The sequence below is a fragment of the Myxine glutinosa genome, chromosome 1 (assembly GCF_964187855.1).
Source record: "Myxine glutinosa chromosome 1, kmMyxGlut1.1, whole genome shotgun sequence".
Classification (NCBI taxonomy): Eukaryota; Metazoa; Chordata; class Myxini; order Myxiniformes; family Myxinidae; genus Myxine; species Myxine glutinosa.
The window spans coordinates 192,782,715-192,809,076 of record NC_136261.1 but is presented as its reverse complement, the minus strand read 5'-3'; the positions used below and the strand labels follow the sequence as shown (position 1 = coordinate 192,809,076).

At 49.2% G+C, this 26,362-nt stretch overlaps 1 protein-coding gene across 3 annotated transcripts in view; it reads left to right on the top strand.

Annotated features, from left to right (window-relative positions):
- The first annotated feature begins 3,574 nt into the window (after window positions 1-3,574).
- PTPN23 (protein tyrosine phosphatase non-receptor type 23) overlaps window positions 3,575-26,362 on the top strand; it is a 198,878-nt gene continuing 176,090 nt past the window's right edge. For 2 of the 3 annotated variants that reach the window (XM_078781746.1, XM_078781737.1), the window contains exons 1-6: window positions 3,575-3,711; window positions 6,783-6,857; window positions 17,071-17,198; window positions 17,473-17,549; window positions 20,756-20,805; window positions 26,204-26,335. In XM_078781746.1, coding sequence (XP_078637872.1) covers window positions 3,628-3,711; window positions 6,783-6,857; window positions 17,071-17,198; window positions 17,473-17,549; window positions 20,756-20,805; window positions 26,204-26,335 — 546 coding nt within the window. In that variant the 5' untranslated portion in view covers window positions 3,575-3,627. Of the gene's footprint in view, window positions 3,712-6,782; window positions 6,858-6,913; window positions 6,987-17,070; window positions 17,199-17,472; window positions 17,550-20,755; window positions 20,806-26,203; window positions 26,336-26,362 lie in introns of all 3 variants that reach the window. The other variant, XM_078781750.1, reaches the window with a different exon arrangement.

Below are 26,362 nucleotides of genomic sequence, written 5' to 3'. Positions count from 1 at the left end.
TGAATTTTTTTTTTTTAAGCTTATTACGTGTTTCGGACGGTGAAAACGGCGTCAAATATTCTAACATTGACAAAGAATTATTTTTTAGAAATCTCGCGGCCGTATGGGATAGTTTTTCACGGCCAGAAATATGGTATAAGCGGTTTACATATTTAGTTTAGAAATACGGATAGTTTTTCACGGCCGGAAATATCCGAAGTTGAGACGGAATTCACCGAATTAATCACTGCAAGCTAACGTCTTCTGGTGGACGAAGCCGCCGTGCCCGGAGAGAACCAGTCCTGCCAGCGACTGAAGTAAGAAGACTACACACATACTGTGAAAACGTATGTTAAGCCCAGTTAAAATTTCTTAAAATAGGCCTTAAGCTAGCACATCGTACAGTTATTTCCTTTAGCTTCTTGTGACATTTATTGTATGTAGGTATTGGGGAGGACTGTCTGCTGTTCTCTTTTACCAAGTCTTACCAGGTACGGTACCTACTACACCTACCTACTACCAACTACCTACCAAGTCTTACCAGGTACGGTACCTACTACACCTACCTACTACCAACTACCTAACCTACTGATGCCATAGTGATGGGTAAAATAGTGGCAAGAGGCTTTTGCTTCGCCGGCTCATTGCGGCTTTGCAGTCGGTACTAGTAGCCGGCGAAGCCGGTGTTGTCAATAAACGAGTACGTATTATGTTGAAACCTGATTATGCATTGGCTCGAGAATCCGAAGCGCAGTGGAGGCAGCCATCTTGCGGATGCGGAAGTATGCATAACAAATTTAAAACGTTCATTAGGAGTTTCTTTCACCCGTCATCGTTTGATTCACAATTTTATGCACCTCCAATGTATTAATAAAATAATTTAAGACCAACATCGGCCCGCACGGGCCTGGTTATCTTCAACAAAACGCGTCACCAAACACCGGACCCAATGAGAGTCGAGCATTTGCAAAAATATTTCTAAAATGAAATCACTCAATGGTGGCCGCCATCGACCGGATGCGGAAGTTTGCATAAAACAATTGCGAAAAAGTTCAATAGGAGTTTGTTTCACCCGTCGTTCTTTGATTCACAATCTAATGAAACCTCTAATTAGTAATTAAAATACGTTAAGACCAACCTCGTTATCTTCAACGAAAATCGTCATCAAACACCAGAACCAATGAGATTCGAGCATTTGAAAAAATATTTTTAAAAAGCTTATTACGCGTTTTGGAGGGTGAAAACGGCATCAAATATTCTAACATTGACGAATAATTATTTTTTAGAAATCTTGCGGCCGTATGGGATAGTTTTTCACGGCCAGAAATACGGTACAAGCGGTTTACATATTTAGTTTAGAAATACGGATAGTTTTTCACGGCCGGAAATATCCGAAGTTGAGACGGAATTCACCGAATTAATCACTGCAAGCTAACGTCTTCTGGTGGAGGAAGCTGCCGTGCCCGGAGAGTCAGAGAACCAGCCCTGGCGCCTGACAGCGACTGAAGTTAGAGGACTACACACTTACTGTGAAAACGTATGTTAAGCCCAGTTAAAATTTCTTAAAATAGGCATTAAGCTAGCACATCGTATAGTTACTTCCTTAAGCTTCTTGTGACATTTATTGTATGCAGGTATTGCCATTGGGGAGGACTGTCTGCTCTTCTCTTTTACCAAGTCTTACCAGGTACGGTACCTACTACACCTACCTACTACCAACTACCTAACCTACTGATGCCATAGTGATGGGTAAAATAGTGGCAAGAGGCTTTGGCTTCGCCGGCTCATTGCGGCTTTGCAGTCGGTACTAGTAGCCGGCGAAGCCGGTGTTGTGAATGAACGCATACGCATTATGTTGAAAAGCCAGATTTTGCTGGATCCTTTGAGAATTCCAAGCTTTGACGCACCAAATCACTCCATGGAGGCCGCCATCTTGCGGATGCGGAAGTATGCATAAAAAATTGCGAAAAAGTTCAATAGGAGTTTGTTTCACCCGTCTTTTTTTGATTCACAATCTTATGCACCTCTAATTTGTAATTAAAATACTTTAAGACCAACCTCGTTCCCTGGGCCCGCACGGGCCCTGGTAATCTTCAACGAAAATCATCACCAAACACCGGAACCAATGAGATTCGAGCATTTGAAAAAATGTTTCAAAAAAGCGTTTTACCGCGTTTCGGAGGCTGAAGACAGCGTCAAATATTCTAAAATTGACGAAGAATTATTTTTTTGAAATCTCGCGGCCGTAGGGGATAGTTTTTCACGGCCGGAAATATCCGAAGTTGAGACGGAAACAGTGGCAAGAGGCTTTGGCTTCACCGGCTCATTGCGGCTCATAATTGTTGCGTAGATCACGCTCAATAAATTTCAAACTGATCAGACTAAGCGTTGCCCCTGTCGAATTATGACGTCATAATTAAGGCAACAATGACGTCATCGTTAACACACTTATTCCCCATGCGGAGTTCTTTACAATGAGACACGTTTCAATTTTTTCTATGCAGATATAGAAGTGCAACGTTTTTCAGTTTTTCCAAGATGGCACCTGTACCAAGTGACAATGATGTCATAATTATCATCAAAATATTCTGCAGGAGGAGGAGCTCCTATGGTGAAAATTTAGCGTCCATCAGACGAATAGTTGCAGAGGAAAAAAATTCATACTGATTTGATGAAGCATTATACTTGTCGAATTATGACGTCATAGTGATGGGAAAGATGACATCATCATTAACATATCTTATTCCTTAAGGGGTGTAGTTGACAAAGAATCATGTTTCAATTTTTTCCACGAGAGGTTTCAGAGATATAGAGTTGAGAAGTTTTTCCATGATGGCGCCCATACCACTTCACTTATGACGTCATAATTATTACCGAAATTCTACAGGCAGAGGCCTCCTATGGCGAAAATTTATTGTCAATCGGACCAACAATTTATTGCAGAGAAAAAAAATCATACTGCTCGGATCAAACGTTATACTTGTCGAATTATGACGTCATAATTAAGGTAACGATGATATCGTCATTAACATATCTTATTCCCCATGGGGAGTACTTGGCAATGCACCATGTTTAATTTTTTTCCATGGAGCGGTTTTGGAGATAGAGAAGTGCAACGTTTTTCGGTTTTTCCAACATGGCGCCTGTACCAAGTGACATATGACGTCATAATTATCATTAAAAAAATTATATAGGCGGAGGCATTCCTATTTCCTATGGTAAAATTTATTGTCAATCGGACCAACGGTTGCCGAGAAAATTAATTTTTTTTAATGCAGAGACGCACGTACGCCACATGTACGCCTGCATGGACATACTACGTTCGCAACCGATCGGCTAATGGCTAATGCTCGAAGCAAAACAAGGTGAGAAGGTTAGACCGTTGGTCTTTGGGGTATGCGAGGTTGGGATTAAAATAAATAATTCAGGAGTTTTGTAAACGTAATAAGTTGTAGACGGAAAGAAAAAAAAAATTTCAACTGCTTTTTTTCTTCTTCTTTTTTTCTTTTTAAAGGCGGCACTTTCGCTCACGCGTCGTTCCGTTTGGCGTATCATACACAGCCTACGTGGTGACGTCATCACCACGACGCCTCGGCTCATTACGTGCTCCCGCCTCCCTGCGAACAGGGTCACGTGCACGCCGCCACGATGGAGGCCCTTCCGCGGTTACCGATGGTTTCTCTTGAGCTGAAAGAACCTGGAGAGTTTCCATTTACAGACTCCGTGCTCAAGGTGAGACTCGTTTGCATAGATTCATACCAACCATAACAACCTCATTGGAATAATGGCGACGAACACTCCCAGTTTTCTTACCCATAAAACAGTGTTTACCTTTTGTTTTCGGGATTATAAATTACACACCTGCAGTGTTATTATTTTAATAACACTGCAGGTGTGTAACGGGTGTGTAATCCCAATTACACACCCGTGAGTACTTAGGCCTACAGTACTTGAGTACAATATTTGGTACAGTAGAGCCTCACTTGGTGGCTGGTGCTCGTTCACCGGAAGGGTTTTTTCTATTCCGTAAAACTTAAATAATGTTTTTCTTTGGACTGATTTTCTCTCTCGCTCCACCTTCTCTCGGGGGACACGTTCAGGTGGCTCTGATATCGGCAAACCTTCCCTGTTCTCACTTCATCACCCCTCACCTTTTCGCTCCCTGTCCACCTGACCGCGTCGCTCCCTGTCCACCTGACCGCGTCGCTCCCTGTCCACCTGACCGCGTCGCTCCCTGTCCGCCTGACCGCGTCGCTCCCTGTCCGCCTGACCGCGTCGCTCCCTGTCCGCCTGACCGCGTCGCTCCCTGTCCGCCTGACCGCGTCGCTCCCTGTCCGCCTGACCGCGTCGCTCCCTGTCCGCCTGACCGCGTCGCTCCCTGTCCGCCTGACCGCGTCGCTCCCTGTCCGCCTGACCGCGTCGCTCCCTGTCCGCCTGACCGCGTCGCTCCCTGTCCGCCTGACCGCGTCGCTCCCTGTCCGCCTGACCGCGTCGCTCCCTGTCCGCCTGACCGCGTCGCTCCCTGTCCGCCTGACCGCGTCGCTCCCTGTCCGCCTGACCGCGTCGCTCCCTGTCCGCCTGACCGCGTCGCTCCCTGTCCGCCTGACCGCGTCGCTCCCTGTCCGCCTGACCGCGTCGCTCCCTGTCCGCCTGACCGCGTCGCTCCCTGTCCGCCTGACCGCGTCGCTCCCTGTCCGCCTGACCGCGTCGCTCCCTGTCCGCCTGACCGCGTCGCTCCCTGTCCGCCTGACCGCGTCGCTGCCTGTCCGCCTGACCGCGTCGCACCCTCGCCCACTCTTCGCCCGGCCGCGTCGCACCCTCGCCCACTCTTCGCCCGGCCGCGTCGCACCCTCGCCCACTCTTCGCCCGGCCGCGTCGCACCCTCGCCCACTCTTCGCCCGGCCGCGTCGCACCCTCGCCCACTCTTCGCCCGGCCGCGTCGCACCCTCGCCCACTCTTCGCCCGGCCGCGTCGCACCCTCGCCCACTCTTCGCCCGGCCGCGTCGCACCCTCGCCCACTCTTCGCCCGGCCGCGTCGCACCCTCGCCCCACTCTTCGCCCGGCCGCGTCGCACCCTCGCCCACTCTTCGCCCGGCCGCGTCGCACCCTCGCCCACTCTTCGCCCGGCCGCGTCGCACCCTCGCCCACTCTTCGCCCGGCCGCGTCGCACCCTCGCCCACTCTTCGCCCGGCCGCGTCGCACCCTCGCCCACTCTTCCCCCGGCCGCGTCGCACCCTCGCCCACTCTTCGCCCGGCCGCGTCGCACCCTCGCCCACTCTTCGCCCGGCCGCGTCGCACCCTCGCCCACTCTTCGCCCGGCCGCGTCGCACCCTCGCCCACTCTTCGCCCGGCCGCGTCGCACCCTCGCCCACTCTTCGCCCGGCCGCGTCGCACCCTCGCCCACTCTTCGCCCGGCCGCGTCGCACCCTCGCCCACTCTTCGCCCGGACGCGTCGCACCCTCGCCCACTCTTCGCCCGGCCGCGTCGCACCCTCGCCCACTCTTCGCCCGGCCGCGTCGCACCCTCACCCACTCTTCGCCCGGCCGCGTCGCACCCTCACCCACTCTTCGCCCGGCCGCGTCGCACCCTCACCCACTCTTCGCCCGGCCGCGTCGCACCCTCATCCACTCTTCGCCCGGCCGCGTCGCACCCTCACCCACTCTTCGCCCGGCCGCGTCGCACCCTCACCCACTCTTCGCCCGGCCGCGTCGCACCCTCACCCACTCTTCGCCCGGCCGCGTCGCACCCTCACCCACTCTTCGCCCGGCCGCGTCGCACCCTCACCCACTCTTCGCCCGGCCGCGTCGCACCCTCGCCCACTCTTCGCCCGGCCGCGTCGCACCCTCGCCCACTCTTCGCCCGGCCGCGTCGCACCCTCGCCCACTCTTCGCCCGGACGCGTCGCACCCTCGCCCACTCTTCGCCCGGCCGCGTCGCACCCTCACCCACTCTTCGCCCGGCCGCGTCGCACCCTCACCCACTCTTCGCCCGGCCGCGTCGCACCCTCACCCACTCTTCGCCCGGCCGCGTCGCACCCTCACCCACTCTTCGCCCGGCCGCGTCGCACCCTCATCCACTCTTCGCCCGGCCGCGTCGCACCCTCACCCACTCTTCGCCCGGCCGCGTCGCACCCTCACCCACTCTTCGCCCGGCCGCGTCGCACCCTCACCCACTCTTCGCCCGGCCGCGTCGCACCCTCACCCACTCTTCGCCCGGCCGCGTCGCACCCTCACCCACTCTTCGCCCGGCCGCGTCGCACCCTCACCCACTCTTCGCCCGGCCGCGTCGCACCCTCACCCACTCTTCGCCCGGCCGCGTCGCACCCTCACCCACTCTTCGCCCGGCCGCGTCGCACCCTCACCCACTCTTCGCCCGGCCGCGTCGCACCCTCACCCACTCTTCGCCCGGCCGCGTCGCACCCTCACCCACTCTTCGCCCGGCCGCGTCGCACCCTCACCCACTCTTCGCCCGGCCGCGTCGCACCCTCACCCACTCTTCGCCCGGCCGCGTCGCACCCTCACCCACTCTTCGCCCGGCCGCGTCGCACCCTCACCCACTCTTCGCCCGGCCGCGTCGCACCCTCACCCACTCTTCGCCCGGCCGCGTCGCACCCTCACCCACTCTTCGCCCGGCCGCGTCGCACCCTCACCCACTCTTCGCCCGGCCGCGTCGCACCCTCACCCACTCTTCGCCCGGCCGCGTCGCACGAGTTGTAATTTCTGATTATCGTGGTATTAACGGTTATTTTAATCCAGTTGTTATATTGCTGCAATATCTGGACCAGTGATATAATCTTTTCTGCAGTATATTGCAAGTCATTATGGTGAAGACCCTGAAAAATATGCAGATGAGATCCGCAAATTGGAGCAGTTACGTCAGGTGAGATTTCCAATGATCCTCCCCACTCCGGTTGTCTGCGTGTGTGAATTTTCCAGAACCGTGGGTGCTCATCCGTGTGTGAATCTTCCAGAACCGTGGGTGCTCATCGTCTGAAAAAATTTAACCATGGTTTGTCTCGTCGTTGTGGCGTTGTCATTTGTTTTGGTGTCATATTTATTTCATCTTTCACATGAAAAAGTGCTCAACTAAAACCAGATATCTGTGATCACACAGCGATCGCCAATGGTTAGCCTTGGAATCCTCCCCCATTTCCACTCCTCACACCTCCCCACCCACCAACCCCCCCCCCCCCCTCATCCCGGGGAGGCTTACCTTCGGCCTGTGATCCAATGATGTCCACCTGATCCAATGATGTCCACCTGAAACACCTGATTTCAAACACCTGATGCGACACACCACGACAGACGTGACGCACCACGACAGACGTGACGCACCACGACAGACGTGATGCGCCGCGACAGACGCGACGCGCCGCGACAGACGGGGAGGCGCCGCGACAGACGCGACGCGCCGCGACAGACGCCCTGCGACACGACACGCCACGCCACGACGACACGACACGACACGACACGACCCGACACGACACGACACGACACGACACGACACGACACGCCGACACGACACGACACGACACGACACGACACGACACGACACGACACGACACGACACGACACGACACGACACGACACGACACCACACGCCGACACGACACGACACCACACGCCGACACGACACGACACCACACGCCGACACGACACGACACCACACGCCGACACGACACGACACCACACGCCGACACGACACGACACCACACGCCGACACACGCCGACACGACACGACACCACACGACACCACACGCCGACACCACACGCCGACACGACACGACACCACACGCCGACACGACACGACGACACGACACGACACCACACGACACCACACGCCGACACACGCCGACACGACACGACACCACACGACACCACACGCCGACACACGCCGACACGACACGACACGACACCACACGACGCCACACGCCGACACCACACGCCGACACACGCCGACACACGCCGACACACGCCGACACACGCCGACACGACACGACACCACACGCCGACACACGCCGACACAACACGACACCACACGCCGACACGACACGACACCACACGCCGACACGACACGACACGACACGACACGACACCACATGCCGACACGACACGACACGACACGACACGACACCACACCACACGCCGACACGACACGACACCACATGCCGACACGACACGACACCACACGCCGACACGACACGACACCACACGCCGACACGACACGACACCACACGCCGACACGACACGACACCACACGCCGACACGACACGACACCACACGCCGACACGACACGACACCACACGCCGACACGACACGACACCACACGCCGACACGACACGACACCACACGCCGACACGACACGACACCACACGCCGACACGACACGACACCACACGCCGACACGACACGACACCACACGCCGACACGACACGACACCACACGCCGACACGACACGACACCACACGCCGACACGACACGACACCACACGCCGACACGACACGACACCACACGCCGACACGACACGACACCACACGCCGACACGACACGACACCACACGCCGACACGACACGACACCACACGCCGACACGACACGACACCACACGCCGACACGACACGACACCACACGCCGACACGACACGACACCACACGCCGACACGACACGACACCACACGCCGACACGACACGACACCACACGCCGACACGACACGACACCACACGCCGACACGACACGACACCACACGCCGACACGACACGACACGTCGACACGACACGACACGACACCACACGTCGACACGACACGACACGACACCACACGTCGACACGACACGACACGACACCACACGTCGACACGACACGACACGACACCACACGTCGACACGACACCACACGTCGACACGACACCACACGTCGACACGACACCACACGTCGACACGACACCACACGTCGACACGACACCACACGTCGACACGACACCACACGACACGACACCACACGTCGACACGACACCACACGTCGACACGACACCACACGTCGACACGACACCACACGTCGACACGACACCACACGTCGACACGACACCACACGTCGACACGACACCACACGTCGACACGACACCACACGTCGACACGACACCACACGTCGACACGACACCACACGTCGACACGACACCACACGTCGACACGACACCACACGTCGACACGACACCACACGTCGACACGACACCACACGTCGACACGACACCACACGTCGACACGACACCACACGTCGACACGACACCACACGTCGACACGACACCACACGTCGACACGACACCACACGTCGACACGACACCACACGTCGACACGACACCACACGTCGACACGACACCACACGTCGACACGACACCACACGTCGACACGACACCACACGTCGACACGACACCACACGTCGACACGACACCACACGTCGACACGACACCACACGTCGACACGACACCACACGTCGACACGACACCACACGTCGACACGACACCACACGTCGACACGACACCACACGTCGACACGACACCACACGTCGACACGACACCACACGTCGACACGACACCACACGTCGACACGACACCACACGTCGACACGACACCACACGTCGACACGACACCACACGTCGACACGACACCACACGTCGACACGACACCACACGTCGACACGACACCACACGTCGACACGACACCACACGTCGACACGACACCACACGTCGACACGACACCACACGTCGACACGACACCACACGTCGACACGACACCACACGTCGACACGACACCACACGTCGACACGACACCACACGTCGACACGACACCACACGTCGACACGACACCACACGTCGACACGACACCACACGTCGACACGACACCACACGTCGACACGACACCACACGTCGACACGACACCACACGTCGACACGACACCACACGTCGACACGACACCACACGTCGACACGACACCACACGTCGACACGACACCACACGTCGACACGACACCACACGTCGACACGACACCACACGTCGACACGACACCACACGTCGACACGACACCACACGTCGACACGACACCACACGTCGACACGACACCACACGTCGACACGACACCACACGTCGACACGACACCACACGTCGACACGACACCACACGTCGACACGACACCACACGTCGACACGACACCACACGTCGACACGACACCACACGTCGACACGACACCACACGTCGACCCGACACCACACGTCGACCCGACACCACACGTCGACCCGACACCACACGTCGACCCGACACCACACGTCGACACGACACGACACGACACGACACGACACGACACACCACGGCAGACACACCACGGCAGACACACCACGGCAGACACACCACGGCAGACACACCACGGCAGACACACCACGGCAGACACACCACGGCAGACACACCACGGCAGACACACCACGGCAGACACACCACGGCAGACACACCACGGCAGACACACCACGGCAGACACACCACGGCAGACACACACCGAACACAGCCACTGAACTTTGGTGAAGAGCCGTCACTGCTGTCACTTCCCGGGATACTCTGGGTACCAGCGATGCCATAACTATGGCGTTTAGTCAGGTTCACTATGTTTTTTCGTTCAAAATTTTGGAGATTAGCAAAACTATACATTTTTGGAATATTCAGAGCATGAGGAATCCAAAAATTAATGTTTACATTTGCGTAGACACCTTTGCGAAAATGACACTCAGGACAGTGATGAAGATCTGTAAAAGCATATTCCTGAACGGTATAGACCTCGTAGATCCTGTGTATAGGACTTATAGTTCAATCTGATACTACCTATAACTTCCTATAACAACCTATAATTTCAAAGGACTTGCAATATCATGTATTATGTAATACAGTTATATCACAAATATAAAGACTATGGTTTTCAATTTCCTTTGTTTGTTGCTTTTCTATAATCCTGAGCACTATTTTGAGGCCTTTATTGGATTCCTTGACCCAGAAAACATAGGATTAGCATATTTAATTAAGTCTCCTGGTTGACTTGAAGCCGAGACAGCGCAAAATATGTATTTTATGGCGGCCATTTTCAAAATCCAAAATGGCGGCCATGCAGGTGTCTGTGCAAATGCCAACATTGATTTTCAGATTCTCCATGCTCTGAAGATTCCAAAAATGTACAGGTTTGCTAATCTCCAAAATTTTGAACGAAATTCTATTTGTTAACATCGTGAACCTGACTATTTCCTCACCATACTCAGCGGTGCATTTCTTCAGGAGGAATTTCCTCTTCCCCATGGATGCCAACTGATGGGGATTGTCCATGCTGTATCCTTTTCAAGCAAGGAAGCAGCACGTACCATTTTAAAAGTCATTGGTGTGATTTGAACCGGTCCAAACTGGATGGGTGTTTTTAGGAGACACCATCGCCTTACTGGATAGCCGTTGGCTCTCTATGGGAGCTCATCTGCCCTTTGCCAGATGTTTTTGTTCCTGGCAGGGTGTCAGTCACCCTTCCCCACTAGCAAAGCCAGTGAGGGGTGTCGGTTTAGTTGCAGACAGCTCGACCCTGCGGCCGGTAGCACTCACTGGGTTACACGTTATCACTGGCTGTCCCAAAAGACTGACCTGACTGAAAAATTTATATGCTCTAATGGCGGCCAGGTGCTCCATTTGAAACTTTGTTCGATATACTGCATGTAGCTTATTGATGCCTAGGGTCCATAATAAATATTTATATTGGTGTGTCAAAGCCAGTGAGCAATTGCAGATTAATAGTGGGATGTGGTTGAGTAGGCATCTGGTCAAATCCATTTCTTGTGTTTGTTCCCCCTCCATCACTTCCCTTACCTCAAATGGCTGCACAGGTGACACCGCACGTGACAAAGCCGAATGCCTCAACTCTGTGTTTGCCTCAAAATCTTGTGTCCCAAACCCATCTCTCTCTTCCCACCTTACCCAGTCGAACCCAACTGCTCCTGGACTCTGTGTCCTTCTCTCCTGACAAGGTGGAGAAGTTTCTGTCAAACCTCGACTCTGATCCTGCAACTGGACCAGACGGCATCAGCCCACGGGTCCTAAAATCCTGCTCTGCCGCTCTATCTCACCCTCTCTCTGTTCTTTTCACCCTCTCTTTTGCTCAAGGTTATCTGCCAGCATCTTGGAAATCAGCAAACATTACCGCTTTACACAAAAAGGTGCAAAAACAGATCCTTGCAACTACAGACCAATCAGCCTGCTCCCAATTATCAGCAAAGTCATGGAATCCATCATTGCTTCGGATATGAAATCTTTCCTCTTCTCCAATGGCTTGATCTTTGATCATCAATTTGGGTTCAGACCAGGTCATTCTACTCTGGACATGCTGCTTCTGCTGTCTCAACAATGGATGGAGGTCCTCAATGCCAAACAGGAAATCAGAGCTGTCTCCTTTGACATATCACGTGCCTTCGATACGGTCTGGCGCCCTGTCCTGCTCACCAAACTCTCCTCTTATGGTGTCCATGGAAACCTCCACGCATGGCTTATGGACTTCCTCTCTGGTCGCAGTCAACGTGTGGCTCTGAATGGAATTCTCTCATCTCCCCTTCCTGTCCAGGCTAGAGTTCCTCAAGGCAGTGTTCTGGTCCTTGTGCATTTTCTGGTCTTCATTAATGATCTCTCTGACTCTCTGGAAAATCCTCTCTATCTCTTTGCTGATGACTCCATATCTCAATCCTCAGATCGGCAGGCAGCAACCTCCTCACACTCTGCAGACCTGGATAACATCACAAACTGGTCAAGCAAGTGGAACATGTCTTTCAATCCTGACAAATCTCACACCCTCACATTGTCTCTCCAAAAAGACCGACTGGAAACCCTCCCATCTACTTTCTCAACAATCCTCTCCAATAAGTTCTGTCGCTCAAGCTTTTGGGTCTCACTATCTGCTATGATCTTTCCTGGGAAAACTACATTTCCAACCTGGCCTCCAAAGCCAGCCGCTGACTGGGCATCCTCCGTCATGTGAAGTCCTTCCTTGGCACACTTAAGCTCCTCACCACATACAAAGCTTTCATCCGCAGCTCAATGGAATACTGCTCTCCCCTCTGGGCTGGTGTTCCTGCCTCACACCTAGCTCGGCTTCACGCGGTTGAATCCAAAGCATTCAGAATCATTGGTATCTCTCGAGATGAAGCCGATTCTGAGGGCCTTTCACACTCACCGCTGGCAGGTTGCTGGTCTTTGTCTTCTCCCGACTCCTCTCCGGCCTAGCTCCCTGTGCTCTGTCCCCCAAATATTCCTGCAGGACTCACAAGATCTACCAGCAACCCTCTTCTGGTGAAATTGCCAAAATCAAGGCTCCCTGCTCACCTTCACTCTTTCATTCCTCTTTCTCCCGCCTCTGCAACAATATCCCACACTCTCTTCAATCCCACTAGTCCCTCCAGGTCTTTAAAACAGCTGTTCACCACCATCTTTTATCTTCCCCCATACAAAATATTGATCTTTTCTACCCCCGTCAAAACACGCCAAATCCGCCTCTTTCAATCTCCGACTTCATCACTGAAATTCCTCGTCGTGTTAATTTGCTTCACACCATGTGCCCCTCTGTACTTCTATGTTTTCCTGTCACTCCCCCTCTTGTCTCACGCTCGCTTTATTTTATTGTACGTTTTATGTGTCCGTGCATGTTTTTGTGTTTAATGTGTTAGCTCTTTCACGAGCGTCGACTCTATAGGGAAAAAAAATAAATATATATATATTGTTGAGGTTTTGAGATTGTACATATAACATCATTAAAGGTTAAAGGTTTGCCCCCCATAGTTAGTCCACAAGCAATACGTAGGCCCATTAGAATTAGTTATGTCATAGTATGTGTAAGAGTAGGCCATTTCCCGAGTGACATCTGCGTTGTGTAAAGAAATAAGCTTAGGTCCCTGTTCATTTTGCGGCCGCCCTTCATTTCCATCATGGGCAAACTCGATCCCGCGCCCCATTTGGCATCCCTCAAGTTTGTTACGCTTTAGCCGCCAGCAGTGTTAGCTGCCTGTTGCTCGCTCAAACTAGTCGGGTAACCACGAGGTAGGCCTGAAAAGAGGGAGGAGCGCGAGGGTCGGGGTCTGGCCACGACGAGCAGCGCGTCAGAGGCGGTGACGGTAAGGGCAACAGCCAACCAGAGCTCGGTGTGCATGGGGTGATAGGGCGTGGCAAGAAACGTCTGGTGAGTTCCAGAGGGTTCCAAGGGCGTGGCAATAAAACCCTTGGCGCGAGGCCCCCACCTCAGTTGAGATGAGAAGGGAGAGGCGCTTACAAAGGACTTGTTGAAGTACTGACCTGAAGGAGTTGAGATGAGAAGGGATGCGCAGTTCTGAGTTGGGAGATGAGAAGGGAGAGGCGCTTACGAAGAACTGTATGAGGACCGAGCGAACTGGCTGATACGAGAGAACTGATCTGGAGCACTCGTGTGAGAACTGCATTAAGAGGACTGGCGCGCACATGCCAGTTTCGAGCCTTGATTGAGAAGCGCATTGCTCGCGTTTATTGAACTATTACGAACTATTCGCTTATTACGTATGCGGCTGAGCCGCGAGTGTAACCGCCAAAGCCCAGCCTACCGTTCGCCCCGTAATAATCAGGTGCGCGCCAACGACACGTGGAGAGCTCCTGGCCGCTGTGTTCATCTACTTCGCGGTGCGAGTTGGGGACCGGAGAGCGAGCTGCCTGGACGCATCCCTGGACGTGGACCATCGACCTGTTCGTCTGCAACCCCGTGTGGGTGTGTCTGAGTGTGACGGGCCCGTTTGTCTTGGGATAAGTTAAGATTGTTTAAGGCTGCCCTGTGTATTCTTCTTCTTCTTATTGTACAAAGTGTAAATAAATCGTGTTATTCCTTTCTTCCAATTCGATCGTTTCCGTCATTTCCTCCATTGGGTAAGCGTGGCACGATTACGAACCGCTTGGATCGGGTTTAGTCATTGCTAACGGCTCACGTCACGTGTCGCTACCGCTCGGCGTTTCCACCAACACCCGTGATTCGGGCGGGACTTATTTCCTCGTTTCTGGGTGGCGTTAGTACTGAGGTAATAGCGAATTCTTAGTCCTAAAACCCTATCTAACGCTGTCCGGGAAGGACGTCATCGGTCCCGGGTCCCGTCGGCGAGTCAAAGACGAGGGGACTTATCCCCCCTTGGAAAGGGGAAGGGCCGGCACTGAGGTCCGCAACTATATATATATATATATATATATATATATATATACGGTCACGTGAAAAAGTAAGTACACCATGTAAAGTTTTGAATTTTTCTACATATTTCAACATACAGCTATTTGATCTTCATTTCAACAATATTGACACATAAAGGTGATATAATATAACAAATATCATGAAACATTTACATTTTGTAGTCCATTGTATAATTTAAATAAACATAAATGCAAATTTCGCATGTGGAAAAAGTAAGTACACCCTTGGCTCGAATAGGTGGTGTTGTCCCCTTCAGCAGAAACAACCTCAAGTAGGCGTTTCTTATAACTGTCTACCAGTCTGACATCGATTGGGAGAAATTTTTGCCCACTCCATGCAGAATTCTTTCAGCTGTGCGATGTTTGAGGGGTTTCTTGCATGCACAGCTCGTTTCAAATCCCCCCACAACATCTCGATGGGATTTAGATCCGGGCTTTGACTTGGCCATTCCAGAACCCTCCATTTCTTTCTTTTCAGCCATTCCTTGGTGGATTTACTGCTATGTTTAGGGTCATTGTCATGTTGCAAGGTCCACTTTCGGTTGAGCTTCAACTTTCCGACAGATGGCCTCACAATCTCACATTGTCCTCAAGCACCCTCTGGTGCAATGAAGAATTCATAGTGGATTCGATGATGGTGAGCTGCCCAGGCCCTGATGCAGCAAAGCTGCCCCAAACCATAATAATTCCACCACCATGCTTTACAGTTGGTATCAGGTTCTTGTGGTCAAATGCTGTCTTTGGTTTTCGCCAAACATGTCTTCTGGTACTGTGGCCACATCGCTCTACCTTTGACTCATCTGTCCAGAGCACATTGTTCCAGAAGTGCTGGTCTTTGCCTAGGTGTTCATTGGCAAACTTTAGTCTTGCCTGGATGTTCTTTCTGGACAGCAACGGTTTTCTCCTGGCGCGCCTCCCATGTAGATCAAATTTGTGCAGCCTCTTTCTAATGGTAGACTCGTGCACTTTGACATCAACAGTGCCAAGGGCTACCTGTAGGTCCCGTGATGACATTCTGGGGTTCTTAGAGACTTTCAGCAGCTTGCGGTCTGCTCTTGGGCTGAACTTGCAGGGGCGGCCTGGCCTGAACAAGTTGGCAGTTGTTTGGAATCTTCTCCACTTGTAGATGATCTTCCGGACAGTCGTATGATTGATTTCAAATTGTTTGGAGATCTTTTTAAATCCCTTCCCAGACTCATAGGCATCTATAACCTTCTTTCTGAAGGCCTCAGAGAGCTCTTTTGATCGAGGCATGGTGACTGCACACTTCAACAACAAAGAGCAAACCAAACTAAATGTCTGAGGTTTAAATAAGACAGGTTCCTCCAAGATCCTCTCTAACGATGTTCTAGTCATTTGCACATGAGCTGGTGCACCTGATTCTAATTTTAGGTATTTGAAGTCGTGATAAATGTAGGGGTGTACTTACTTTTTCCACATGCAAAATTTGCATTTATGTTTATTGAAATTATCCAATTGACTACAAAATGTGAACGTTTCATGATATTTGTTATATTATATCACCTTTATCTATCAATATTGTTGAAATGAAGATCAAATAGCTGTATGTTGAAATATGTTGAAAAAGTCAAAACTTTACATGGGGTGTACTTACGTGTGTGTGTGTGTGTGTGTGTGTGTGTGTGTGTGTGCGTGCGTGCGTGCGCGCGCACGTCACCTTCCACCGGAACTTGGGCAGCTAATATTTATCTGTTTTTGCATATCTACAATGATTTTCCAATTGACGTTTTAATCCTCACTGATGTTGCAACTGGTGTCTGCTGGAACTTCGTAAATGGTATTTTGCCGAAACAGACTTTATTTTTATTTTATTCACCTTTTGAACAGCAAGTGGAAAATGTCACCAAGGATTTTGAGGGATGCAGCGTCTTGCGCAAATACTTCGGACAGCTCCATTTTCTGCAGAGCCGAGTCCCCATGGAGGCCGGACAATCGGCTGCTGTGGCCGTCACATGGTAATATCCTTTCACTTGTGCAATAATCCTTTTGTGTTGTTTTGTGTAAATTACATTTTGTGTAAGTTGAGGTTTAAATAGTCAATCTATTGCTTGTGCAGCTGATGGTAAAATACGGTTGAGACAGCATGGTGTTCATTTTGTACATGCAGGGAATAAATTCCAGTTCTTGCTGGTGCTAATTTATTGATGTATCTTAATGGAATTCTTCTTTATAGAATGTGAATGGATTTGTAACTCCCTGGAACTCCTCCAATGTCTGACTTCCTTGTAGGTTGGACACAGTTTCTGGGAAGCTAGTGACCCATGAAGATGTAAAATATGAACAGGCTGCTGTTCTTTACAACCTTGGTAAGGATGAAATGGTACAATGTGTTTGCTTTTGACCACTTCATTTAGCTAGTCTTTCATTTTGCTGCATGGCAAAGGTCTCCATCAACATTGTTCATTCTTTACTATTTTCTGCAAATTATGGCCTTTGTACTCCAATGGATTTAAAAAATTCATTCTCTCAATATAATTTAATATTTTGTCTTCCTCTTTTGTCCAGGTATTTTGATACAACGGATGTTCATTAGATTCTAACATGAGATCCTCAGTCCAAGACATGACAACTTTTATAATTATTTTTAACTTGTTATCCTTTGACATCAATCAATGCATTTCATTGTCCTTCAAACTGTCTGCCAGTAAACTATTCTGGTCTGGGCTGCATTTTGATGGAGTGAAGGTAGATAGTGGTGTGGGCACTGGGCAGCCATGCTGATTTAATGGAAGTGATCGTGCTACTTCTGTCTTCGTTTCATGCAATAGAAACTACCAAACTAAGAAAGCAACTTTCGTCCTAAAAGTCTATTTTAATCATTTTAAAATATGAAATTTGGTGTCTGTCTGACTATTTTGGACTGCGACATATTCGGTCGTTACTTATCCAATGTCAACCAAACTTGACGGAGACTAAGGGTCACATGATGAAGGTTGTAGCAATTTAACTTCCTCTCCTTCTCTGATGTGTTATGATTACCCTTTGAAGAAAGTACTGCTGCTGTTTAACACAAAACTGAAAGGGGGGAAATCTGGGTGTGTTCAGTTACCAAGCAGCTAGCTAGCCCTTGCGAAGCCAGCCGTTCCTTATCAACGGTTTTGAATGGAGTGCTTGTTTGAATGCTTTAACCATTTGGCGAGTGCTCTGCAAAAAACATGGTAACTGAACACACCCCCAATGTTCTTGAGGCCGACCCTAGATGATCTACTGTAATGTATATACCGCAGAGAGGGATGACCCTTCCTGCCACTCCCGTAGGGAACAGGTGTAGTGGTCAAGAAAATAGAGAAAAACGAATGAACATACCTGACCAGTAGATTCTCGCATTCGTGGGAATGGGTGGTTCTTGATCGTTCACACATATAAACTAATTAATAATAGCAATGATTAAAAGTGTTAACTTTTACTGCATTGTAACTATTACCATTATTACCTCCGTCACCAAAGGTGGACGGAGTTTATGTTTTCACCCCTGTTTATCTGTCTGTGAGCAATATGTCTCAAACAGTTGTGGACTTATTCAGACAGAACTTGGTGGACATGTTTGGTGTTTGACAAGGACGAATTGATTGATTTTGGTAAAGATACGGATCTGGATACTATAATTAAGTGATTCTTCACCATTGGGAGACAGGGCGAAAACTATACATAGCATAATATCTCAAAAGGTTATGGATGGTTTTGGACAGGTTGGGTGTGTGAGGAGGACGAATTGATTAGATTTTGGTGAAGGGTTTAGGGCAGGTTGGGTGTGTGGAAGGACGAATTGATTAGATTTTGGTGACGATTTGAATCCGTCCTATCGGTGAGGTACAAAACGTAAACTGCTCAGTCTCAGTCTGGCGGAGGTATGCGCTCTACCGAATGCCATTCTAGTATTTTAATGATATTGCAACATTCATGGGATGGGGGTTCAGAGACAGAAGTAAGGCTTATAGTATGACCCTTTAGAATAATTTATTGTATTATTATCATTCACTTTTTGCTTCTCTCCTCCTGAAGATTAGATTCGTTTAGTTTCTTTTGTACCATTTTAATAAATTAATTATTGTCAAGGTAAATCGCAGCAGGAGAAAGAAGGAAGTGAAAGAGCGTGCAGATATAAGCATGTCGATGCAAGATCGACACTGATTGGTTCATCAGTCATGACGTCATTGGTAATCGGAACACCCATTTGTTGGGTCAGTCACCTCTATCTCTGGCTCCGATTGGCTGGAGCGGAGTTTACGCTCGAACTACGTGGATTCGGGCAACTCCCGGGAGTGTTTGTGAAACTACAAATGCCAACACATGATGTTGGTTAACCCTGCACGGAGAGCAGAGGCATAACCGGTAGTGACATGTACGAGCTGTAGTGAGGAGTGAGGAAGGAGATGCCCTTAAACGTTTGAGCTGGAGAACCTGCGTGTGGGCTGTCATTGTTATACAATAGCCTGTCAAAACTGCAAATGCCAACACATGACGTTGGTTATCCCTGCACAGAGAGCAGGATCTCCCAGGAATCTTTTTTTTTTTTTTCTTTTCTTACCCCATAGGTTATCCCTTTCTCTCATAATCTGAGCCTGGTGTTGGCTTAGCGGTTAGGGTGCAGGCTTGGGATCCTCGGATCCTGATTTTGAATCCTGGTCAATCGCTGAATTAATGCCGGGGGGTTGACTCAGCCTGTCATCCTTCCGAGGTCGGCAAATTGAGTACCAGCTTGCTGGGATGAGTGATCCCGGTGTGTACCTCGATTTAGAATAGGTACACCGTATCAGTGCCCATCGTAAGAGGCGACTAAGGGTTGGCGTCAGGAAGAGCATCCGGCCATAAAAACATTGCCTCAAACAGGGAACCATGATTGCCATGTGGCCCGCAAAGCTAACCCCTGCTCTGTGGGGAAAAATGGCCTGAAAACGATCATTCATTCATTCATTATATAGATTAGCCATCACAGCAAAGATTGGTATTTCCATCAGCGAAGCATCAGGTCTTATATTCTAGTGATTTTATCATAAGAGCACACACCTGCCTCATGCTGCACTAAGATAAAACCATTTCATTCATTCAACAAATCCTTTGGGGAATAAATTAGTTAATTGTAATCTTCATAACAAGTGTGTTTTGGACACGTTCGTTGAAGTGTATATCCTGTGTGGGCCTAAAGTGAGAAAACATATGTGCAAGTGGTAATTTATTGGATAGACTTGTTAGCCTCGTTTGTTTCTGGAGGAAGACAAAAAGCTATTATAACAGTGGTGTCGCTTCATATGAGTGAGTGTGTGAGTCCCGACTGGTTATCAGGACTGTAATCTATATTTCCTGGTGGCAAGGCCCTGCATTTTCAGTACTCTTGTCTATTCAGATTTGTGATGGTTAGTCAGGAGGGCAGCTCAATCCAGAATGTATATAACAAATTAAATGCCTGGTTCAATTTAATTTTCGTCATGAATAAGTGCATTATTACGGCAAGTACTGACACCCTCTGCACTAAACTGCTTTGTTTGATTGTTGTTTCCTTTATCGTATGCAGGAGCTCTACATTCCCTGTTGGGAGCAATCGATAGCAGGACCACAGAGGAGGTGAGTTAGCATTACCTCACTTCCCATATACTGTATTGCATTTCACTCTTCCATCTCGGTGTAGAACATGTCGTTAACGAACCAGAACAGTGAGTAGTAGTGCTGCTCATGTTAGATTTCTTACTTGACTCTTTAACTTGCTTGAACAGAATTGCTTGATGAATGCCTTAGCTTGTGAAGGACAAAATCACATAATGGAATGTGAAGGGATCATATTTTGTCTTGGTCACTGTGTACATCTGACTTTGTTCATAAATGTACATCGTGAATTGCAGTACTGTACAAGATAAATGATGCAGTATCGTTGCTGTTGCTAATTTGTTTAGACTTCAGAGCATTCATTGTGCCATATTGTGACGTACACTGCATTGTTGCGTGAATGGCAGATGTCCATTGATATTTTAGAAATTGCTTTTGGAGTTTGCTTGCTTTTTAAATATTGTTTGTGTAAGTATTTTTATTATCTCTGTTTGCTGTATTTGGTTGATTCAATTTTGATGAGACTTTTAGAATGTTTAAGGTCGACAATGATTGATAATTACGGCATAGTTTTGGATTAATGTAGTGGCAGGATGTGATAAGCAGGTGTAGTTGGCATAGTTTTAGGAGAGGGAGTAAAAATAACGAGGATTTTTCCCCTCCTCGGAGATTACTTGTCAATGAAAGTACCCCTCGGGGAATGGCAGTGAGCATTTGCTGTTCAATTGGAGATGCTGCTGGTATTTTACGATATTGGCTCTCTCCGCTGATGTCCAGCAATCATCTGCAGAAAACTCGCTCATTGGCTGGCGACGGTGGAAAACTCAGAGGGAGGAACACCAGAGCGGAGTGACTCTGGTTGGACAGACGTGGTTGTAGCATGCGCCAGAGGTTTGAGCATGGTTGAAGATCCGTGAAGCCCTAAGCCAGCCGGAGCTGAAAACACTAATTGACGGAGTTACTGAGCTGTCCACAAGCACATTTGCAGAATATAGTGTGCCATTTGAGATTATGTAAATGTGGCGATCCATTGCCTGGTCGTCTCATTTGAGTCACGAGCTCCATAGTTCGAAGGTAAACTGTGAGGTCAAGTGGAAACTCTGCTTCCCCAGTTGCAAGAGCTTGTGAGATGTTGCAGCAACATGTGAGATAAGGCATGAGATTTTTGGAAGATCATTGCCTTGAAAAGTGAAGAACGGGACTGGGTGTAGTTTCAAACATATGGTGTTGGAGAGGGAAAAGGATGTTTGGTGTAATGTAGTTTAGGAGTCCATTAATCTGCTTTAGGAGGACATTGAAGGGTGGCACCATCTTTTTTTATTCCCTTTGACCTACGATTATGCTCCGATCTTCCAGCTGAGCGGTTGTGGAAACCGTCAATATCAAAGCTCACCGATATGTCATGGCGTCTGCAGTCGTGGTGGTCATGGTGTCTGCAGAACAAGAGACACTGCATAATGTTTCATCGTTCATCAAATCCTTGTCTTTGTTGGGCTTAGTCTTCAACTGCATGGGCTTCGGTGTCACTGGAGCTCGCTACATCCCCTTGCCTTCTAATCAGTTTGATTGTTCCTCTTATTCCCTAATTTCCAGTACTACTGTCTGAAGACCAGTATCACACAGTGCACTGATACTGACATTGGTCGCCATTTCTAAACCTGCCACTAAACTTCTGGAGTTGTGTTTTGAGCTTAGCAATATTTTCTTTCAACTTGAAGTTGATTAGCACGTTTACTGATATGGGAAGCATCATGTAACTTATATTTAGATCGCTTGCCTTTCATCAGAGTAAAATGGGGGTGAGGGATGGGACCAAACAATGGAACCAAGCAAACCAAGCCTTAATCTTCCTTCAACTTCCATATGTAAGCATGATACTTATTCCATAAGTATTGCTCTATGGTTTGGAATATTAAGGCTCAGATAGTTTGATATTCCCTTTGAGTTTTGATATGGGAATTGATATTATAGGAAAGGCATCTATTTTTGTATACAGGATCGAGGCTTGTGAAAGAGCTAACATTTTTTCACACAAAAAAAAAAATCAGACACACAGTATATAAAAAGGGTAGCGCTAGACAAGATGGGGAGATAAGGGGAAGCACACACACACATTTGAGAGCAGGGACATCGGGAGATCTGTGGGAGGGAGAGGGCTTGGGGAGAGGAGTCGTGGGAAGGGGGGGAGTGGTGGGAGAAGTATAAAATACAAGGACACTGCAAGGACTTCCAGGAAGGAAGTTGGTATTTCAAAAAAGTGAATCTTGGGTGAAATTAGCGGGGGTAGAAAAGATCAAGGTTTTGGATGGGGGAACATAAGAGATGGTAGTGAACAGCTGTTTAAAACACCTGGAGGGAGGAGTGGGATTGAAGAGAGTGAGGGAGTTTGTTCCAGAGGTGGGAGAAAAGAGGAATGAAGGAGTGAAGGTGAGCAGAGAGTCTTGATTTTGGCAGTGTTACCATAAGAGGGTTGCACGCAGATCTTGTGTGACCTGCAGGAATATTTGGGGGACAGAACACAGAGAGAGCTGGGAGAGCAAGGCCGGAGAGGAGTCGGTAGAAGGCAGAAAGACCACCAACCTGCCTGCGGTGAGTAAGTGAAAGGCCCTTCATCGCAGGAGATTCCAATGAGTCTGAAAGCTTTGGTTTCAACAGTGTGAAGCCGAGCTAGGTGTGAGGCAGGAGCACTGGCCCAGAGGGGAGAACAGTATTCCATTGAGCTGTGCATGAAAGCTTTGAATGTGGTGAGGAGCTCAGGTGTGCCAAGGAAGGACTTCGCATGACGGAGGATGCCCATTGCCCAGTCGGCAACTGGCTTTGGAGGCCAGATTTGAAATGTGGTTTTCCCAGGAAAGATCATGGCAGATATTGAGACAACGGTGTCATGAAGGTGCCATGGACAATTGAGCATTGTCCTCTGATCTGCTCTTCATATGTACAGAGCATTCAGAAAGTATTCAGACCCCTTCAGTTTTTTCACATTTTGTTATGTTGCAGCCTTATGCTGAAATCGTTTAAATTCATTTTTTCGCTCATCAATCTACACTCAATACCCCATAATCACAAAGAGAAAACAGGATTTTAGAAAGTTTTGCAAATGTATTAAAAAGAAAAAACTGTAATATCACATTTACATAAGTATTCAGACCCTTTGCTATGACACATGAAATTTAGCTCAGGTGCCTCCCATTTCTCTTGATTATCTTTGAGATGTATCGACACCTTGATTGGAGTCGACCTTTGGTAAATTCAATTGATTGGACATGATTTGGAAAGGCACACACCTGTCTATATAAGGTCTCACAGCTGACGATGCATATCAGAGCAAAAACCAAGCCATGAGGTCGAAGGAACTGCCTGCTGAGCTCAGCGACAGAATTGTGTCGAGGCACAGATCTGGGGAAGCCTACAAAAAAATTTATGTTGCATTGAAGGTTCCCAAGAGCACAGTGGCCTCCATAATTCTTCAATGAAAGAAGTTTGGAACAACCAGGGCTGTTCCTAGAGCTGGCCGCCCAGCCAGACTGAGCAATCGGGGGAGAAGGGCCTTGGTAAGAGAGTTGACCAAGAGCCTGATGGTCACTCTGGCTGAGCTCCAGAGATCCTGTGTGGAGATGGGAGAAACTTCCAGAAGGACAACCATCACTGCAACACTCCACCGATCTGGGCTTTATGGCAGATTGGCCAGACGGAAGCCACTCCTCAGTGAAAGACATGAAAGCCCACAGAATCTTGTTTCTCACAGTCTGAGAGTCCTTTAGGTGCTTTTTTGCAAACTCCAAGCAGGCTTTCATGTGTCTTTCACTGAGGAGAGGCTTCCGTCTGGCCAATTTGCCATAAAGCCCAGATCGGTGGAGTGTTGCAGTGATGGTTGTCCTTCTGGAAGTTTCTCCCATCTCCACACAGGATCTCTGGAGCTCAGGCAGAGTGACCATCGGGTTCTTGGTCACCTCTATTACCAAGGCCCTTCTCCCCCGATTGCTCAGTCTGGCTGGGCGGCCAGCTCTAGGAAGAGCCCTGGTTGTTCCAAACTTCTTCCATTGAAGAATTATGGAGGCCACTATGCTCTTGGGAACCTTCAATGCAACAGAATTTTTTTTGTAGGCTTCCCCAGATCTGTGCCTCGACACAATCCTGTCTCTGAGCTCTGCAGGCAGTTCCTTCGACCTCATGGCTTGGTTTTTGCTCTGATATGCATTGTCAGCTGTGAGACCTTATATAGACAGGTGTGTGCCTTTCCAAATCATGTCCAATCAATTGAATTTACCACAGGTGGACTCCAATCAAGGTGCAGAAACATCTCAAAGATGATCAAGAGAAATGGGAGGCACTTGAGCTAAATTTCACGCGTCATAGCAAAGGGTCTGAATACTTATGTAAATGTGATATTTAAGTTTTTTCTTTTGAATAAATTTGCAAAACTTTCTAAAATACTGTTTTCTCTTTGTCATTATGGGGTATTGAGTGGAGATTGATGAGGGAAAAAATGAATTTAAACGATTCAGCATAAGGCTGCAACATAACAAAATGTGAAAAAAGTGAAGGGGTCTGAATGCGCTGTACATTTCGCTTGATTTGTTTGGCCACTGGAGCTGTCCATAAGCTCTGTAATCGTTGTTGTGGTGTCGCTGTGCCTTTGCTTGTTCCATACCTTGTGGACCATCGTGCCCCCTGGTCATGTGACCATGTGGATTTTGCACCTGAAGTGTTTGCATTGCCTTTATTTCCTCACTGTGTCATCTTTATTAAATGCCATGCAAATGTTATCATTGGCGATTTTATCCATCAGGTTTTTATTTTATTTTCTTGTCTGACATCGCTCCTCTCAGGTTTCTCATTTTTATGGTTTTTGGTACATTGCCAGGGAGGGAAAGGCTTTGAGTTCTCTTGAGCATGAAGTTCATTTTATCCCAATATTAGTGTAGATAGAAGCCTGGTGTTGGCTTAACGGTTAGGGTGCTAGCTTGGGATTCTCGGGTCCTGAGTTCAAATCCCGGTCAGTCGTTGAATTAACACCAGGTGGGGTTGACTTGACCTGTCATCCTTTCGAGGTCGGCGAAATGAGTACTGGTACCAGCTTACTGGGATGAATGAGCCATTCGAGTGTCCTGTGTAGGAGTGATGCCCCGACCAGGATTGTGCCCAATAGTCAATGAAATTGCTTCGGCAGCCATGTGCATATGATGATGGGGGAGTGGTCAGCCATCCATCCATCATCCATTATGGTATAGATTCCTCAACAAAAACCATCATATGCGAAGAAATTACAATTTTATCTTTAAAAACATCAATGTATTTGATTTGGGTTACCAATAAATTAACATGTCCAAGTAGTAATTTGTCAGCACCACTTGGCATTATCGTCTTGTTTTGTTGTTCATGTGTTCTTGAATAATTATTTGTTGAATATCTTCTGCAGGGTATGAAGGTGTCATGTACACATTTCCAATGTGCTGCTGGTGCTTTCACATTCCTGCTGGACCATCTTGGACCGGGATACAGTGATGACATGGCAGCCAGCACCCTCTCCCTGCATGCCAATCTCATGCTGGTTAGAACTGTTTCACTAAGTGCTTTT